Genomic DNA, 20,634 nt, shown 5'->3' with positions numbered 1-20,634 from the left:
CCATGCTGTACACCTGGATGGAGTTGTTTCAGAATGACAGCTAGACTTACACACAGCTGTGAGAGCCTCAATGGCAAATGTGCTCTTGATTTTCATGTTCCTTCCAAAAGATAGAAATGTTTGCATCATCATCCCATACTCACATAATGATACGATCCCACCACTCAGTGCTTGTTTCTTTCACCCAGAACCAACAGTCCACCATGTGCAGCTGCTCCATAAGTGCCAACAGCAATCTTGAATTGTTTCTGACCATGGCACACAGCAGGCCAGACACCACAGTGTCATCATCAGATTTACAGTTCATGAAATAGTGCAGGATCAGCTGCGTTGTGTTCATAACAGTCATCACAACATTGGAGAGCAGTTCAGGATCCATGCTTTCTGACAGGGATGGCAGGTACATAGTTTACAGGGTCTGTTGAAAAGTGGTATAAAATGTACTAGGAAGCCAATGGAATGATAGGATGGAGAAAACTGCATCATGGGATACTGAGCACTCTCCCATGAGGCACTGCAAAGCCTTCCCAGAACACCAGTGGCAGATGGTGGCAAGTTGCATAGTAGGATAGCTACCCACGGTGCACTGCTCTCTGTGTCCGCAAGAGCACCTACTGCGGATGCACTCCACCGTCCTAGGAGCATTGTGTGGATGTGCAACAGTGGTTTAACTAGAGGGCTAGATGAATGTTGATATAACTTAAGTCAACTTAACTTTGTAGTGTAGACATAGCCTTAGAGAACACCAACATCAATTAAAGGCTTAATTATAATTTGTAAAGAGAAGTAAATGGGCAGCTGACTTTAGTCATCCATAAACATTTACAGACATGCTGAAAAGGAAGAAGTGAATGGCAGTTTAAATACACACTTTTCAGTTGTTCAATAGGGAAAACTAAAAGTTAATTAACTCAGTCTGCAACATGTATAAATATTTAAAGTGCAGCTCTAATCTGAAAAGTGAATGAAAATGGAAGCACCTTACTTAACAGATCTGCTCCCTGAATTTATTCAGGGTTTTATTTGACCACTTTAATGACAAAAAATAAACTTCCACTACATTTTATTCCTATTATTCCAGCAGAGCTAACATAGCTAAGAGGGTAAAAGAGTTTGAACTAGGTTTCTCTTCCTTCTTGACAACAGAATTCTGTGCCAAGTTCCAGTCTGTTAAACCAGTGCTACCCTACTGGTGACAATGTAGTGAATTTACTGGTGAAATCAATGGGTTTGCACAGGTGTTGCAGTTGCCATATTTTGGCCGATAGAATCCTCATTACAGGTGCTGATGCACAAGCAGCAGAGTTACTCTCATTTGCAGGGCCAATAGTTAGAAAAAACACTTTTTTTTAAAGCTTGTAAACAGAACATATTTAATGTGAAAATAATGGAGACAAAATAGGTATGAAACCCCTTAATGCCACTTTTTGCCAACGCTTTTCAGAATAAAACCATACTTTATATAGAGAAGGAAATTAAAGCAAAGCATCTTATCTCCAAAGACTTGGACAATATTAAAAAAAAAAAAACTGCAAAAAAGTGAAGTAATACCAGTAATAGCAGAAACAGAAATAACATGATATTGTTAGGTAATGTTACCATTTTACCATCTGAATCCTGTTACGTAAATGAATATTTACATTCTCCTTGGAATAATGCTGGTTTCACAGATTTATTACAAGGCGGATTTGAGGGCATAGAAAGTAAGTGGAACTATATATACTATTTTGGATTTATTTGCTAGAGGTAACTTTAAATCATCTGATGAGCTACTATTATAATCACAATACTTATGCACCTACTTGTCCAAATGGAGTGAAGATTTAAAATATCAATAAAAAAAAAAGTCCTAAACTATTTAGACTACTTGTGGGAGTCATGTCCAATCTTGCAAATCTTTAGGGTAAAATCCTGATCCCACTGAAGTTGGTGAGAGTTCTGCCATTGACCTTAATGGGACCAGGATTTCACCTGTAGCTTCTAAGGCCATCTTTTATTAGCTGGATGGCACCTCTTGTGACCATAGCAGGAGCAAAACCAAAATTATTTATTCAGCACTGTATGTGCAAAATTGTCTCTGATCCACCCTGCCTGTCTGGTCTCCAGAGCAGGAATACTGTTAACTTAGATTGTAAACTCTTTGGGGCAGGGACTAGGGTGACCAGACAGCAAGTGTGAAAAATTGGGGTGGGGGATAATAGGAGCCTATATAAGAAAAAGACCCCAAAATCGGGACTGTCTGTATAAAGTCTGGTCACCCTAGCAGGGACTGTTTGTGCAGGAATCAGCACAGTGGGGGACTAGTCCATGACTGGGTCTCCTGGCAGCTTCCTGACAACACAGGTAATGATGAGATACCTGCATGGCCCCCTAGGGAGCTGGAAGTCATCACAGCACTGTTTGTTTATCTCTTTGTTGCCTCTTGTGCCCTCCAGGCTGGGCAGATGGGAGAGGTTAGGCAGTGAGGTGCTGCGGTAAATGGGGGAGGAGGGTTCAACTCCCCTCAGTCCCTTTTAAAACGAAGTCACGTTTTTGATCACGGCTTTAATAGATGTTCGTCTTTACTGGACTACATTTGCCATCATGCAATGCGCCGCATTGTCCGTTGTTCGCTCCGGTCAAAGCAGAGCGTTGCATGCTGGAAAATGTAGTCCTCCTCGGGGCGGCCGTTCCGCGCTCCGGAGCCACAGGCTTATAGTCCCGGCCGAAGCGCGGAAAGCTCTCTTCGCTCCACCCCCTTCCTCGTAGCGTCTCTCGTTACCAAGGGGATTAGGCGGCGCCTGCGTAGGAATGTCTCTATTGTACCTGGGAGACTTGGGGCCTCAAGAAGTAACATCTTGTAGGGACTATTTCTGTGCTGAGAGGCAGAGCTGGGCGCAGCGTTACCCCAAGGGGTTGGGAGCAAGGAGGCTTCTGTGGGGAAGTGCGGCGGAGCTGCTGGAGGGGGCTAGCCCCTGCGTGTGAACGGCAGCGAGGGGAGGCTCGGTGCTTAGGTCTGGGGGCGGGGGGTCAGTACAGTGCAGCAGTGCAGTGCAGTGCAGCGCCAGAGGGACCCACCTGAGGATGGACATAGGACCCCCAGACGTGCTGGAGCGCAAGGGGGCTTTGACTCTGCGCTCGCACTGCGTGCAGTATGGGAGACCCACCCTAACGTACCGCTGGTGAGAGGGCACCGCTTTCGGTATCCCTGCGTCTGTGAACATACGTGGTACTCGGCAAAAGGCCCGGGGGAAAAGACACCCGCTGCTCCCTTGTGTACTCCGCACCTCCTAGAGATGTGTGTTATGTTCTGCTATATATAGGACACCCTTGCAAAAAGTCACTCCCCTGGGTTTTTACATTACGGTGAGCTTTGGCGAAGGAGGGGTGGGTAGATTTTGGCCTGGTTTGCACACAGTTTTCGTACTATGGTTGGGTTAGGGGTGTGGTTTGTTTGTTCCTTTTGCTGAAATAGTTATAACCGGTAAGGCCTTGAGCCTGGAGGAGTTATATCGGTATAAAGGAGCCTTAAAGATAAAGCAGTACAACTGTTGTATGCAGACAGTTGTTCCTTTGTGCCCAAGCTGGTAAATTTTCATGATTTTTTTTTTTGTTTTCTGATTTTTGTTTTAAAAAGTGGATCTTTTTAGGGGCAATTGGCTTTTTTTTTTTTAAATAGTATTCTAGAACATAGCTATTTTAAAGAGTATAAATACTGCAATCTCCAAAATCCTGTGCTGTCAAGGCCAAACTATCAGTAAGCATAGGGGCTATTTAGGACCCAGTGGCTCACCATTTAAATAACTATAGAAATCTAAGGTGGTGTAGATCTGGTTCAGTGGTTCATGGAGGCGGTGGAATAAACCCTGTGAACACCTAAGCAGAGGAGAAATAGAAGCAAGATGCACACAGGATCCCTCAGAACTAATTTGCATAAGACTCCTCCCTTCATCCTGGCTTTCCCACAATAATGACTAGCTTAGCTCCCCAAAATCAGTAACTAATACACTAGTGATGATGTGAGGAAGAAGAAGGGGGAGGAATATGGGGACCCCTAAAATGGGGAAAGAGTCAAACTTCAAATGTGTTCAGATTACTAGTATTTTTGAAATGTGCTTAGATATGTGGCCATGATGATTGGGTTGTAAATACCTAAATAGATCTCTAGAGAGCGCTAACAATTATGGGCTCTATTCTGTTTAGCCCTTAAAGTGGTGTAGCAATTTGCACTCTCCCCTATGTTCCCCCTCAAGTGGTGTGGCTCCATACTACCCCCAACTTGGGCATTGCCTACCAGACACCATAGAGCCCTCAGCTAATTTATACTGAAAGCCCCAATACATATACATCTGCCAGTTTTAACTACTGCCAGCTATTTTGCAGATGGTTTTATTATATTATCCACACTCGTTACTGGTCTGCCTGCCCCCCCCATGTTTGTATTATGATTATTTTTAGTGTATGGTGTCAGATAATTAGGCATGAATCAAAAATAATCTTCACTATGCATATGGGCTTATGTTTAAAATCTGATACATTTTTGCAGTCATAATTGCGTCATGAGTAAATTCAAGTGTGTTTATGCTGGCATCCTTTTCCATATATATATTTTCTGTACTGTGTGGATTTGAGCACAGCACTGTTATTGAAAGCTTTTCTGAAAATCACTGGGATAGTAAATTATGTCCCTGCCTTGATATTTGTCTGGCAGTTTACTTAGCATAGCCAAAGTTAAGCGCTGAAAATGTTTGTGAGAGATTCATGCGTTTGAGATGTGAAATGTATTGTAAGGAGAGAATGTGCTATTTACTGGCATTTTTTCCATATCTGAAGTAAAGCAATTTATTGTAAATTTAATATGTTGAAATCACAAACAGAAGCAGTATGTAAGAAGAATAACTAAAGATGGAATTTTAAATGGAAGGTAAACTTTAGAGAGAGTGTTTTCCACCCATTTTATGGTAGTGTGGTTCTGCTAACTTCATTATGATTTATGAGCCAAGTAATAATTAAAGGTATGGAAAATTTATAAAGATCCATGTGTGTAAAATCACCAAATACCAAAAACTGCTGTACTCTTGGTCACTTCATGTTTGAAAGCAGACAAAGCAGAAGCAGGAAGCCATGTTATGCAACAATATAAAATCCCCCTATCCAATACACGTATAAGGGCCAGATTTTCAGAGAAAAAACAGGATGCCTATTGTGGCTCATGAAGGGAAAAGACGATCCCAAGGATGTTTTCAGTGGGTGGTGCTGAGATGTGCATGGGAGAAGTTTTGCCATCCTTCTTCTCAGTCATCCCTCTTGAGTCCTCAGCCAAGCAAACCTCTCTCCTACGTTGAACCCACTGCTCTGGACATGTCATAATTCATGAGTGCTTGTGTCCAATCTGACTGAATGGTGGTAAAGGCTCTCATTTAAAAAAAAAAAAAAAGAAATGAAAACAAAACTGAAAGCATCTCCTGCTGGCAGGGTGAAAATAAGTTAGAGGACTTACTGGTACGCCGGAGTCCTGAGCAGGGGGCGTGGCCTCAACCGGAAGAGGCAAGGCCTTAAATCCCCGGGCCCTTTAAATCTTGGTTTAAAGGGCCAGGGCTCCAGCTGCGGTAGTGGCGGCTGGGAGCCTGGGGCCCTTTAAATCACCCCCAAGCTACCAGCTGCAGAGGCAGCTGGGAGCCCTGGGGCTCTGGGGCGATTTAAAGGGCCCAGGGCTCCAGCTGCCACTACCGTAGCGGAGCCCCGGGCCCTTTAAATCACTGAGGAGCCCTGGGGGTTCCTGGCTGCCACCACTACCCCAGGGCTCTGGGCTCTGGCAGAGCTTTAAAGGGCCTGGGGCTCCGCTGTGGTAGCAGCTGCTGGAGCCCCAAGCCCTTTAAATCACCGCCTGAGCCGTGCTGCCCGAGCCCTGGGGTAGCGGTGGCCAGGCTCCACCGGGGATTTAAAGGGCCCCGGGGCTCCAGCCGCCGCTACTGCTCCGGGGCCCTTTAAATCCCCGCCAGAGCCCTGCCGCCGCTACCCCGGGGCTCGGGCAGCAGGGCTCAGGCTGAGATTTAAAGGGCCCTCGGGGTGGGGGGGTAGCAGCGGCTGGAGTTCCAGGACCCTTTAAATCCCCGCCGCAGCCCCGCAACTGCTACCCCAGGGCTTTAAATTGCCCTCTCTGAAAGCCGGTCCTGGTACGGCACACCAGCTCTTACCGGTACGCCGTACCGGCTTACTTTCACCTCTGCCTGCTGGAATGTTTAATGAACGTACCATTCACTCTTCAGTCTCCCTGCTTCTATCTATCCTATCTGTCTGTCTAAATATGTCTATGGCCTTCACTATCTAGCATCTCATTTTCTCACAAAGGTAAAAATCACAGTCATATCTGTCTTTCTTCTTTGCCATGAAGACGCAGATTTAAGGTTTTTTAAAATACATGAGAAAGAGATTATTATTGCAGGAAAGTATTGGGAGGAAAGGGGGTGAGGGTTGTGTTTAGTTCTGAATGTAGTGAGGTTAATAGTCCATTTCATCTGGCAATGAGTTCCATAGCTTGGGGCCAGTACCTGTGAAAGCACTGTCTCCTGAGGTTATTAGGGTTGCCAGGCATCCAGTTTTTGACCGGAATGCCTGGTCGAAAAGGTATCCTGGCTGGCAATGAAGCAGGAGCCCAGGGCTAAGGCAGTCTCCCTGCCTGCCCTAGTTCCACACGGCTCTCAGAAGTGGCAGCCAGGTCCCTGCAGCCCCTAGACTCATGGAGGGGCGGCTCCACAGCTCCCATTGGCCATAATTGCCTATCCTTAAAATTTGCCAGGAAGTAGGAACCCTATTTAGCATTAATTGAAATTATAGAGAGATTATGGGTCAAATTCTGCCTTCAGATACTCGGATGTAACTCCCATTGATTTCCTTGTGAACTCTGCATAGGTACAGTAGAACCTCAAAGTCAAAAACACCACAGTTACAAACTGACCAGTCAACCACTCACCTCATTTGGAACCAGAAGTATACAATCAGGCAGCAGTAAAGACGGAAAAAAAAAAGCAAATACAGTACAGTACTGTGTTACATGTAAATTACTAAAAAAAAAAAAGGGGGGGGGAGGAGCAGCATTTTTCTTCTGCATAGTAAAGTTTCAAAGCTGTATTAAGTCAATGTTTAGTTGTAAACTTTTGGAAGAACAACCATAATGTTTTATTCAGAGTCACAAACAACTTCCATTCCCGGGGTGTTTGTAACTGAAGTTCTGCTGTAGATGGGGTCAAGAATTTAGCTCATAGTCTCTAATGATTTCAGAGTGAGAGGCAAATATACAACATTTTTAAAGTTAGAGTTCTGATTCACGTACAAAAAACTTGTTTGTAAAAATACACTTTCGGATGTTTGTGCAAAGAGAGGAATTGCACATGCAAAGGCTAATTAGGTATCAGATGGTTTGTGCATGCATTTACCTGATTTTCCATGCAAACATGGTAACTGTTCATGCAATCACAGATGCACTTTTATCTGTATTTTTTCTACATGGATCTGCATATGTGAAAATTTGGCCCATAATCTTTTGTTGCTCTGGCAAGGAGTATAACAAAAACATCAGGGAAGGGGACCTCTTACCACTTAATAATTGTATGTATGTATAATGTAAATTTTAAGGCAGATTCTTATTTAAGTAATGCAAAACATGAAATAAAATAACTAGGTCACAGAAACATGGGAGTAGCCTTGGATGTGATGTGCAGAAGTATGATAACAAACCTATTTGTTTTGGTGAGTGGTGAGCTAATAAGAAAGCCATCCTGATTCTCAAGTTAAATAAAGCAAAAGCGTTTTGTTCTTCAAAATGAAAATAATGAGAAATCCTTTTATTTTTAGAAATAAATCATCAATTTATCTATCCCCTGGCATTTCTATTATTAAACTGAGCTTCAATAAAGTGATTTTTTTATAATCTAAAATACATTAAAACTATGCTCTGTTAATATGGGTCCAATTTTATTTATTTAGTATAAAATAAGGAAACTGAAATAGTTAGATCAGTCTTTCATTTTAAATACATTGTTGTAATATTACCATAAGCAAATTAAAGTAACAAATTAGTTAACTACTTAATGTAATCCAATTATTTTTTATAACTGAAATTCAATTTCAGAGCAGAATGATCCAACATATCTTTAATTGCTTTGATGTTGTTTTGGATTTATGCAGTTTCACAGAACAATGTGTGTATTTCACTCTGAGTAATGTAATATTATTCCTATTATGTATCTTTTTTCAGTATTTTATGATGCATTACTGTGGCCTACTTGTATGTCCTACACTTCCTCTCCTGTATTCCTATAAGACTATGGTATTTCATAAATACCAGGTGTTTATCTGGTAGCAATCATAAAGGGCATCAGGTTACATTACACAGGATGAAGAGCTATGCCCTCCCAGATGTAATTGTACACGATCTATTCAGCTGTTGCTAAATTAGAATGTTCCTGATTAGAATGTAGAATACCTTCTAGTTTTGATCTGTTTAATAAGCTGAGATGTAAAAAGGTTTTTAATGTTTAATTTTTTATAATCATAGTAGGATTTGGGCATGAGAGTTATGATCTTTCATAGTATGATTACAAGAGGAGCAATATGTCCTGATTAGTCTGTATTGTCAGCTGGCAGGCATCTGTTCTACTAGCAAAAGTCTATATGAGTCGGTTGTATTTATCTTGACTTTTTTATTTTTTTAAAATTCAGGACTTGATTGTGTTTGTATTTCATACAGAAGAAGAAAGTTGTGTCAAGAATACAGTATTGAGAAGTGGAGAGGGTGCCATCATATCGGAGAGAGTGTGTACAAGAGTGGACAGTGGCAGATGAATGACCCTCGTGGAGTGGTGTCATTCTTGTCTAGCTGAAACCCAGGGTCTGTCTACACAGCAAAGAAAAACCTGCCACTGGCCAGGGCCAACTGACTCTTGCTCAAGGGACTCGGGCTATGGGGCTGTTTCATTACTGCATCCCGAGCCCAGACATCTACATAGTAATCTACATACTGCAGCCCCATAGCCCGAGCCCGTTGAGCCTAAGCAGGTGTCTAGTTGCTGTGTAGACAAACCCCAGAGGCCATTCTGACCAGCAACATTACACTACAGTTTTTAAAAGGGTGAAACAAAGAATAACTGATCCAACTTCAACAACAAGGGTAATTCCAAACAGGCAGAATACAAGTACCTGAGTTAGAATTTAGCAAAGAAATCTGGTTTAGCATCGAGGAGTCTGGTGGCACCTTAAAGACTAACAGATTTATTTGGGTATAAGCTTTTGTGGGTAAAAAACCCCGCTGCTTCAGATGCATGGAGTGAAAATTACAGATACAGGCATAAATATACTGGCACATGAGTAGGGAGTTACCTTACAAGTGGAGAGCCAGTGTTGACAAGGCCAATTCAGTCAGGGTGGATGTAGTCCTCTCCCAATAATTGATGAGGAGGTGTCAATATCAAGAGAGTGAAGATTGCTTTTGTAGTGAGCCAGCCATTCCCAGTCCCTATTCAAGCCCAAATTAATGGTGTTAAGTTTGCAAATGAATTGTAGCTCTTCAGTTTCTCTTTGAAGTCTGCTTTTGAAGTTTTTTTTTGTTGAAGGATGGCTACTTTTAAATCTGTTATTGCATGTTCAGGGAAATTGAAGTGTTCTCCTACTGGCTTTCGTATGTTACCATTCTGGCTGTCTGATTTGTGTCTATTTATTCTTTTGCGTAGAGACTGTCCCGTTTGGCAGTGTACATGGCATAGGGGCATTGCTGGCACGTGATGGCTTATATCACATTAGTAGATGTGCAGGTGAATGAGCCCTTGATAGTGTGGCTGATATGGTTGGATCCTCTGATGGTGTCGCTACAGTAGATATGGGGATAAAGTAGGCAACAGGGTTTGTTACAGGGATTGGTTCCTGGGTTAGTGTTTCTGTGGTGTCATGTCATGTCACCTGACTTAGGCTCAAAGGGCTCGGGCTATGGGGCTGCAGTATGTAGATTACTATGTAGATATCTGGGCTCGGGCTGCAGTAATGAAACAGCCCCATAGCCTGAGTCCCTTGAGCCAGAGTCGGCTGGCCCTGGCCAGTGGCAGGTTTTTCTTTGCTGTGTAGACAGACCCTGGGTTTCATCTAGACGAGAATGACACCGCTCATTCATCTGCCACTGTCCACTCTAGTACACGCTCTCTCCTGCTGTGGTGTGGTGTGTAGTTGCTGGCTTGCCCCCCAAGGTCTGTGAGAGTGAGGAATTGTTTTCCAGGATAGGTTGTAGATTGTTGAAGATGTGCTGGAGAGGTTTTAGCTGGGGGCTGTACGTGATGGCCGGTGGTCTGTTGTTTTCCTTGTTGGGCCTGTCCTGTAGTAGGTGACTTCTGGGTACCTGTCTCGCTCTGTCAGTCTGTTTCCTCATTTCTCCAGGTGGGTACTGTAGTTGTAAGAATGCTTGATAAAGATCTTGTAGGTGTTTGTCTCTGTCTGAGGGATTGGAGCAAATGCGGTTGTATCTTATGGCTTGGCTGTAGACAATGGATCATGTGATGTGTCCTGGATGGAAGCTGGAGGCATGTAGGTAAGTATAGCGGTCAGTAGGTTTCCAGTATAGTGTGGTGTTTATGTAACCATCACTTATTTGCACTGTAGTGTCCAGGAAGTGGATGTCTTGTGTGGACTGGTCCAGGTTGAGGTTGATGGTGGGGTGGAAATTGTTAAAATCCAGATGGAATTCTTCAAGGGCCTCTTTCTCATGGGTCCATATGATGAAGAGGTCATCAGTGTAGCGGAAGTAGAGGAGGGGTGCTAGAGGACGAGAGCTGAGGAAGTGTTGTTCTAAGTCAGCCATAAAAATGTTAGCATACTGTGGGGCCATGCAAGTACCCATAGCAGTGCTGCTGACTTGAAGGTATAAGTTGTCCCCAAATCTGAAATGGTTGTGACTGAGGACAAAGTCACAAAGCTCAGCCATCAGGTGTGCCATGGCCTTATCAGGGATACTGTTCCTGACAGCTTGTAGTCCATCCTTATGTGGAATATTGGTGTAAAGAGCTTCTACATCCATGGTGGCCAGGATGGTGTTTTCAGAAAGATCACCAATGCATTGTAGTTTCCTCAGGAAGTCGGTGGTGTCTCGAATATAGCTAGGAGTGCTGGTAGCGTAAGGTCTGAGGAGAGAGTCCAAATAGCCAGATAATCCTGCTGTAAAAGTGCCAATGTCTGAGATGATGGGGGGTCCAGGATTTCCAGGTTTATGGATCTTGGATAGCAGATAGAATACCCCTGGTCAGGGCTCTAGGGGTGTGTCTGTGTAGATTTGTTCCTGTGCTATAGCAGGGAGTTTCTTGATCAGATGGTATATTTTCTTTTGGTACTCCTCAGCGGGATCAGAGGATAGTGGCCTGTAGAATGTGGTGTTAACATCTTTACTCTCAAAAATAGTGTCATGGGATCTTTAATGATTATGAGTGAGCAGGTTGCCTTGCTTTTACAACACATCTCCTTTACAATTCGTCCTGGTTCATGACTAGGGTTACTAGGCACTATGATAATGCAAATAATAATGAGTGTCTGAAAGATGAGGTAATACACGTAAGAGAACTCTCCTGATTTGCTACATACTTTCTCTTTGCACTTTTATATTCTATTCTTTTCTAACTGTAACATTCAAATGCTTTTAAAGTTACCTAGGAAGCCTTGTTGCCAAGAAGAAGCCAAGTTTTCCTTAGTTGAAAAATCTATTGACTTCAAGGAGTTTTTCTCAATTAATGTTTTCAGAATTTTGCCCTGCTAAAATGTGTTCACCCCCACACACGAAAGGACTGGAAATCATGCAAGTGTAGATTTTACCATTGTATTTCTAGCATTTCGTGCTTTCAGTCCAGTAAAAATAATTGTGAGAATGGTTTTTCTCACAGTAGTTTGATCGGTACTAGAAAGTGTAGAGGTGTGTGAAAAAGGCAACATTAAAACAAAACACACAACCAAACTTTTGCTCTGAATCTCAAAGGTCAAAATTGTAGGAGGGGTAAAGATTACAGACATGTCAACAGTCTCTATTTATTGTTTTAGCAATATGCTTGCCATTTCCCACCCTGTGTCCCCCTAAAAGCTCTTATGTTTATTTGTCCTTGCTCTGTTTGTAAAACACTAGGGGAGGGATATAATAGTGTGGCCATCCAGTCAATATGGTGTTCCTTAAGTGGGGTTTATAGATGATCACTATCTCTGAATATCAGGTTAAATCTGTAATTTTATCTCAAAAATATCCCCAGAATATAAGACAAATGCCCCTTTCTGGCAATCCAAATATAGTCGTGATGAACATAGAAGAGGGGGAGCAGCACCTTTCCAACATGCACCTGCTATTTTTGGTCACTTTGGAATCCCTCTGCTCCCACTCCACGATTCAGAGCTTGGCAGTCATGAGTATGCCAGGGAAGAAGAAGAAAGCACCGAACATCATGGTATTATCCCCTCTCAGCTTTATCATAGTGGAATGATGATTAGCACAGAAGTTAATGCTGCTCATAGTGTGGTAGCATCAGGGTCTTGTCCATGGTTTGCAGAGTGATGTATTGCTGCTGTGGTGGGAGGTGGCCCATGGCAGTATGGTTCCTTTGCCACAAAGAATGAGGAACCAGGCCTGCAGATCATTGCAGAGGGAAAGCTTCCTTGTGGAACATTTGGAATCCAGATTGTTTGGAGTAAAGTTTCCCAAAGATCCCCAGGTTCTGTGGGTTTGGAGATCATACCTTCCGTCCTGTCCCTCTGTTCCCTGAGAGGAGCTTTAGTTTCCTTACCCTCCTTACCCTTTTGCAAACAAAAATAAACAAACAAAATTAAATAAATATGCAGGGGAGGAATAATGCTTCTTTCCATTATTGGCTACAATAGAAGAGTTGTGTAACAGAGATCCCAATATTATTCAAACTTAACCTCTTTCTTCCTGCCCTCTCAAACTGTGCAGGCTCTTGAGTATTTTTATAGCACTATATAAAAGCCTGAATGGTTCTAAGTGTCTGCCACTCATACACATGTTGAGTAGAATCTTACTCTGTGAATAGGCCTACTAAAATCAATGACATCACTCATGGAATAAGGTTTCAGAGTGGTAGCCGTGTTAGTCTGTATCAGCAAAAAGAACAAGGAGTACTTGTGGCACCTTAGAGACTAACAAATTTATTTGGGTATAAGCTTTCATGGGCTAAAACCCACTTCATCAATAAAGACTGGGAGTGGATGAGTCATTACACAAACTAAAAACTATTTCCCCATGCTAATTTTTCCCCTACTGTTACTCACACCTTCTTGTCAACTGTTTGAAATGGGCCATCCTGATTATGATTACAAAAGTTTTTTTTTCTTCTGCTGATAATAGCTCACCTTAATTGATTAGTTTCAATTACCCATTTTTTCATGTTCTCTGTGTATATATATCTTCCTACTGTATTTTCCACTGCATGCATCTGATGAAGTGGGTTTTAGCCCACAAAAGCTTATGCCCAAATCAATTTGTTAGTCTCTAAGGTGCCACAAGTACTCCTCATTCTTTTTACTCATGGAATAAGTTACCAAGTGTAAGGGGGTGGATCAGGCCTGTATGAACCAAATCTTTAGTGATAATTTTTTTAATATAAATTGATTTTTAATCGTTGTAACTTTTCATCTTTATTTTACTAGCTTTTGGTCTTTCAGAGTACTTAATTTTCAGGAAAACTGACATCTTTCACTGGCAATTAACACAGTATTGTGAACTTGGGTAGCTCAGTGGCTAGCTAGTAGTACTGCCAACACCCTGTGTTTAAAAATCACAAGTCAAGCCTAGAAAATTATAAGATTGGCTTAAAAATCACGAAAATTTTTAAAAATAAACAATTTGGAGTTTCTTTTCTTTGTCTTCTGGTTTCTGAGCCTTAGGGTACACTCAGCTCATGCTTTCAGGCGTTTCTTTGCAACCATGAGGATTAGAAACACTCTTTTCTATGAAAGCTGAGACCCCTGTATAATCTCTTGACTCCAGGGACTAGGGCTTTAAAGAAACACCAAATATCAGGAGACTTGGCTACAATGGCATGTACATTTGAAAGTCCCTGTTTTCTCCTTTTGATGAGTTACAGTGTTGGTAGACGAAATATTATACAGTATCAGGATAACAATGATCACTAGAGTTAAGATTGCATAAAGTTTTCTATTTGAGTCCCGCTGTTTTCAGCTGCATTTTATTTCTGAAATATTCACTTGGTCTTTGCCCAAAGATAATTTATTTATTTTGAGGGAAAACCAGCTCCAACATTTTTGACCATGGGGTAGGGTTGCCAACTTTCTAATTGCACAAAGCTGAACACCCTTGGCCCAAGGCTCCGCCCTTCCCTGCCCCTTCTCCAAGGCTCTGCCACCACTCACTCCATCCCCATCCCTCTGTCGCTTGCTCTCCCCAACCCTCACCCACTCACTCATTTTCACCGGTTAGGGGGTTGGGTGAGGGCGTTGGCTGGAGGTGCAAGCTCTGGAGATGAGGGGTTTGGGTTGCAGGAGGGTACTCCAGGCTGGGGCTGAGGGGTTCAGAGTACGGGAGGGGGCTCTGGGCTGGGGCAGGGGGTTGGGGCATGGGAGGGGTTTCGGGATGTGGGCTCCGGGTGGAAGTTTGGGTGTGGGAGGGGGCTCAGGACTGGGACAGGGAGTAGGGTTGTGGGAGGGGTTTCGGGGTGTGAGATCCAGGTGGCGCTCACCTTGGGTGGCTACCTGCAAGCAACGACATGTCCCTCAGCTCCTAAGTTGAGGCACAGCCAGGTGACTCTGCACACTGCCTCTGCCCGCAGGTGCCGCCCCTGCAATTCCCATTGGTCGCAGTTCCCGACAAATGGAAGCTGCGGAGCTGGCGCTCAGGGTGGGGTAGGGGCAGTGCACAGAGCTCCTGTGGCCCTTCCTCCACCTAGGAGCCATGTGGAGCCAGGTAGGAAGCCTGCCAGCCCCACGCCAACTGGATTTTTAATGGCCCGGTAAGCGGAGCTGCCAGGCTCCCTTTTCGACCAGGCGTTCCAGTTGAAAACCGGGTGGTGGGGAAACTCTGTTTCTGTTATCCAAAATTAGTGCAGCATTTTCTTGTTTTAAGATGCTCTTCAGTTGAAAATGCTGGGGGACTAGAAGGTGTAATTTGGTTTAGGAGTAGCCCTCGTTAATTAGCAGTGCACTTCTTGTTTAAAACAAAGGTATATAAAAGGAAGGCTTTTGGGTGGGTAATTTACCTGTGCAGTGGAAAATCTAGTCAAATATGTTCCTGCAAATTGACAGGGTCATTTGGGAACTCTGTAAGGTGCATAGAAATTGAGGTCAGAGTTCCAGATTGCATGTGTCGCCTTAGCTTTGTCATTCTGCATGATTTAACCCTTAAAAGCCCCAATCTTAATGTTTTACCATATTATTATCATGGAAATAACAGTTCATTCAGCTCATGTTGTATATCAGTGGTCTCCAACCTTTGTATGCCCAAGATCACTTTTTGAATGTAAGAGCAACCCAGGACCTACCCCGTCCCTTCCTGAGGCCATGGCCCGCTCACTCCATCGCCCCCCCGCCCCCTCGTCGCTCGCTCTCCCCCACCCTCACTCACTTTCACTGGGCTGGGGTAGAGGGTTGGGTTTCGGGAGGGGGTGCGGACTCTGGGCTGGGGCTGACGTGTTTGCAGTGTGGGAGGGGGCTCCTGACTGAGCCTGGGGCAGGGGCTTGGGTTGCAGGAGGGGGTGAGGGGTGCAAGTTCTGGGAGGGAGTTTGCATGCAGGAGGGGGCTCTGGGATGGGGCAGAGTGTTGGGGTGCAGGAGGGGTATGGGGTGCTGGCTGTGGGAGGGGGGTTGGGGTGTGGGCTCCCACTGGGCAGCACTTACCTCAGGCGGCTCCCAGTTGGCGTCACATCGGGGGGCTAAGGCAGGCTGCCAGCCTGCCCCGGCCCTATGCCTCTCCCAGAAGGGGCCAACATGGGAACTAAGGGGGTGGTGCTTGCAGACAGGAGCAGCGCACGGAGACCCCCGGTTTTCCCCCCTCCCCTCCCCCCCCCGCCACGGGAGTGTGCTGGCCACTTCCGGGAGTGGCGTGGGGCCAGAGCAGGCAGGGAGCCTGCTTTAGCAGCAGCCCTGCTGCACCACCAGAGATCGCAATCGACCTGGAGAGTCTCCAGGATTGACCAGTCAATTGCGATCGACCAGTTGGTGACCACTGTTCTATATAAACCAGAACCTGTGGACGAGATCAAATACTAAAGAAGGAATTTGCCTTTTTTCTTTAGTTTTCTTGTTATTCTTTTAGATCAGTGGTTTTCAACCTTTTTTTAATTTAAAAAATTTCAAACAGAGATGCAGACCCCTTGGAAATCTTAGACATAGTCTACAGACCCCCACAAGTCTGTGTACCACAGGTTGAAAACCACTGTTCTATTGTAATGACAAACTTTTGCAGACCCCTTAGGCATAGTTTGCAGACCCTCAGGGGTCCATGGACTACAGGTTGAAAACCACTGTTTTAGATGTTAGACTTTTAAAAAAAAATACAGAAAGAAATGCTCAGGAATCCCTGAATTAAAAAACAACTATGGGACCAGATCAAACTTATATTGAGTGTGGGATTGTTTCCACTGACTCCATTGGGAGTTGGATCAAAATCGTAACATTAAAAAAATAATACCAAGGGTCTGATCTAAAGTAACAAAAGGAAGGATTTCAGAATTTGGTCTGCCTCTCTCTTTATCTCATTGTTCTTAGGCTTGAATATATATGCAGATTATTATTTTGTATGTATTTATACAGAGCCATCAGTGTGCTAGATGCTTTAAAGACAAGTATGAAAGCAAGGTCCCTTTCCTGAAGAACTTAGAATGATCATCACACAATTCTGTAAACACCATGCAATACCACAAAGGGGAAAGTTGTTTGTTTTGTTTTTGTTTTGTTAAAGTCAGACTCTTGAACATTGACATTGTTGGGGTTTTTTTAATACAAAAAAAAAGTTAAAATGACAATTTGACCTCCAGCTTGGACTTCCGCTGAAGAGCTTGTGAGAGGCACGTGTGGATCATCTGTCTTGTCTCTTTGAAAAGAAGGAATCCATTCTAGTAAAAGAATGCTTTAGTACCAAAGCTTGAAAACAACTCGCAAGTCCACAGCCATTAAAAGGAAGACAAACATTGAAATAGAATAGTGTACTGTTCTCCCATAAGAATGTAGGGAGTGATATTTTTCCAATTAAATAAACATTTGTGGGACAGGAATACATTCCTAGTGTCTTTAAAGTTCCTTTGCATATAAAGAGATTATTTTAAAAGCTGTAAGCAAAATTAATTCCCCTCCCCCCCCCTAAATATCTTGCCCTGATTTGTATAATTGTTTTTATTGTTATGGCAGTGCCTGCAGGCCGCAATCAGGTTCAGGATCCCATCATGGTAGGCCCTATAAAAGCACATAGTGTTTGTCTACATGGAGCAGCAATGTGTACTACGGGGGTGTGATTTCTAAAACATACTAACATTTTGCACACTAATTAGTCCATGTAGACCCTGCTGGTGCACACTAAAAGTTTCCTAATGCACTTTAACTTAGTACTATTTCAAACAGCACTATGTTTAAGTGTAGGAGAGAATGGTTAGTGTGCACCAGAAGCGTCTACACAGAGAAATTAGTGCACTGCATGTTAGTGCACTTTAGAAATTACATCCCTGTAGTGAACATTGCTGCTCCGTGTAGACATGGATGGACTCAGGATGGTTTGGAATAACTGTTCCTCCTCATTAAAGCCCTTAGAGTCTCGCAGGCCTCAGTTCTCTCCATCACATTATTCAACATCTGTATAAAGCTAGTGAGAGAGCTACTGTGAGAACACATTTTAAAATGCCATAAATATACAGATGACATCCAGATCTAAATCTCCTTTACATCAACTAAATTCTCTTACACATTCACACAGTGAAATCCTGGCTTTGTTTAAGTTAATGGCAAAACTCCCATTGACTTCAATAGGATCAGGATTTCACCCACACCGTTATTTCTCTCATCAGGGAAGGAAACGGGGAGTGGCGGGAGGAAGAGGATTTGTTTAGGGTTTTCATCCATTCTTGCACTTTGCTGCTGCTGTTCAAAGTTGCCTTTTTGTATTCTACAGTTATCCCTTAGCAGTTCTATTGATTATATTTATCCAAAAGGTGTCTCGTTAATGTAGTGTCCCTGCATAATCCTTTTCTGTGTGACTAAAATGACAGTGAGGTGAAGACTAGCAATTATATTCCTCCCCCATCTAGAAGGATTTAATATTAAATACATTATATATTCCTACAAAACTCAAGTATCCATTGAACATTTTATACTTCTGAATACTAGTTCCTGACACAAGAATTAAATTCTTCTCCATCATTTGTAACCATGAAGAACTGAAATATTTCTTTTTATAGAGTGCTGTATAGGTGCTCTGCAAGATGTAAATAAAAATGGATTTTTGACAACAGTGCTTGGCACATAACATTCTATCTTTGTGACTGAAAATCTCTTCTAATGTATCACACTCACCAGTCTCAGGGGAGCAAATAGAATCCATTTAGACTAGGGATGGAAATTCAGCCTCAGATTTAATTGTTTGCTAATAAATTATTTCAAAGGCATGAGCAGGAGGGAGTTGGCTATTTGTCTGACATTGGTTTTGCCTTAGCTAGTGAATGCTTTTCACCAGCAGGCAGCTTGAGTTCCTTGCCTGGTATAAACAGATTAGTATGTAATGCAGGATTATTTGTATAATTTGCATAGTGTTTATTTCACTAAGTATAGAAACTTTCTGGTTTAAATGTTAATTGTTTTGTCAAAAGATAACTCGGCCTAAAATTACATTATCCTTTTTTCATGTCATTTTGGATTCTTATAACAGTTTTTTAAAGGGGAAAAGGGGTAGTGATAGGTTAGCTGATATGCCATAGTTTTGTTGCAGTAAAACTTCAATCAACATGTCTATTGCTTTCCTGGTTTCTTTCTGTTATAGATTTTTTCTTTATTTTTTTTCCATTTAATTATATTTAGTAGTACTATTAAATATATTATTTTCAGTGGTAAATCTCACTCTTCACCTGTAGGTGCAACAAGATACTATTGCAGCCAGCAACTGCACTTACGATTATAATAGTAGGATAAAAGAATGGGTGGTACAGTAGTGCCAAGCCTATGATACGCATAAATGTGGAGAGTTTCACTATATTCAGTGAAATTTTGATTTCAAAACAAGAGATCATGATTACATTTGTCGTCTCACAAATATAAACTTTTTTTTAAAGGCACCAAAACAGAGAGGCTGAACCTAAAGATTATGATATCAATGAAGTTCCTTTGGGTTCAAAGAATTTATGTCAATCTACTTACTCAAGATTTGGAACTGTGGATGGGGTAAATATTTTTTCTTTGTTTTAGCTCAAATTATTCAATATCGTTTATGTATTTATCATGAGGGCTTGCATCTGGTTTTGGTTTTGGAGGCATGTGTTGAATTGGCCTCCAGCATGGACCTTTTGGACAAACATAATAAGAGAATATTTCAATTCCATGCCACTAAATTAACATTTCTTTTCCTTGTCTAAAGCCTGACTTCCTCTAAGATGTTTTTTGTGTTTTTTCAAAGTCAGTTATGTTAGACTTCTTCCCCACTCTTCAGCTTTTGTACCCTTCCTGATTACTTATTGTTAAATTAAAAATAAGAAAAACAGAGTAAGAAAAATGAAAAAATGCTTATTTACAAATCTGACAAAATTATGGGATGCATGCAGGCATAAAAAGAAGCTAAGTTTTCACTATAATACAGCAAATATTGCTTTAAAATATATGGACCAGAATTTCTGTTGGCTTAAAAGGGGGTTAGGTTCGGTTAAAATAATCAGGAATGGAGCTATGCCCATCTACCCCAGCTAAGGATCTGGCACAGACAAAATAAAACTAAAATCAATTTCTTTCAGCAGTAAACAAAAAAAATTTCTTTAATGAAATCCTATACTTAGATATAACTTTATTACAGCTTCCTGCTCCAGAAGCCTTTAATCAACCATACTACCACTTCTAGGACAGGAGTCTAGTTAGTGTAGTTAGTACCCTCTTCTTCAGAACATCTTTATTATTATTATAATTATGTACTATTATTATTATTATTATTATTATTATGAGTTAGTCTTCCAAGTTTAGATCCTCCTCTCAGCTTTCAACTCACAAGCCTGGCATCTGCCTTCTCTCAATCTGCACACTCACAGTGGTGAACCCCAGATTGCATTAACAGACCAAACTCTAAAATTAAAAGATGTGTTTTGAAACTGCATACTTTATGATGTCATGTGATCAGCTACACATTCCACACTTCATGCTGGAGTTCTTGTATTGAATATGCACCACTGCATATGTTGGATAACAATCAACTATAAGCTGTGATGGTGTTATGAAACAGAAATTTATTTGTACTTGATGGTAATATATCCGTGTTATTTGGGACGAATGAAATTTAGAATGTCTTTGGTTTTCAGTTCTTGGGTTTTACAGATGGCATGGTAGATATGTATATTGTTGTCAGTATTCTAATTTTTTTTAAAAGCAAATGTTTTGGAATATAACCAGGGGAAACAAATTACAGTTACGGAAGGAGCCATAATTTTTCTT

General features: G+C 42.2%; 1 protein-coding gene across 2 annotated transcripts in view; it reads left to right on the top strand.

The window, feature by feature from the left end:
* Nucleotides 1-2,745: 2,745 nt before the first annotated feature.
* The window catches only part of CFAP95 (cilia and flagella associated protein 95), a 50,787-nt gene continuing 32,898 nt past the window's right edge, over nucleotides 2,746-20,634 (top strand). The window contains exons 1-2 of one of the 2 annotated variants that reach the window (XM_043547390.1): nucleotides 2,746-3,161; nucleotides 19,275-19,383. In XM_043547390.1, coding sequence (XP_043403325.1) covers nucleotides 3,064-3,161; nucleotides 19,275-19,383 — 207 coding nt within the window. In that variant the 5' untranslated portion in view covers nucleotides 2,746-3,063. The remainder of the gene's footprint in view (nucleotides 3,162-19,274; nucleotides 19,384-20,634) is intronic. The other variant, XM_007065567.4, reaches the window with a different exon arrangement.

This window comes from Chelonia mydas, chromosome 5 (assembly GCF_015237465.2).
Source record: "Chelonia mydas isolate rCheMyd1 chromosome 5, rCheMyd1.pri.v2, whole genome shotgun sequence".
NCBI classification, from domain to species: Eukaryota; Metazoa; Chordata; order Testudines; family Cheloniidae; genus Chelonia; species Chelonia mydas.
The sequence above is the reverse complement of the archived record's forward strand: the minus strand, read 5'-3'. Positions and strand labels throughout refer to the sequence as shown.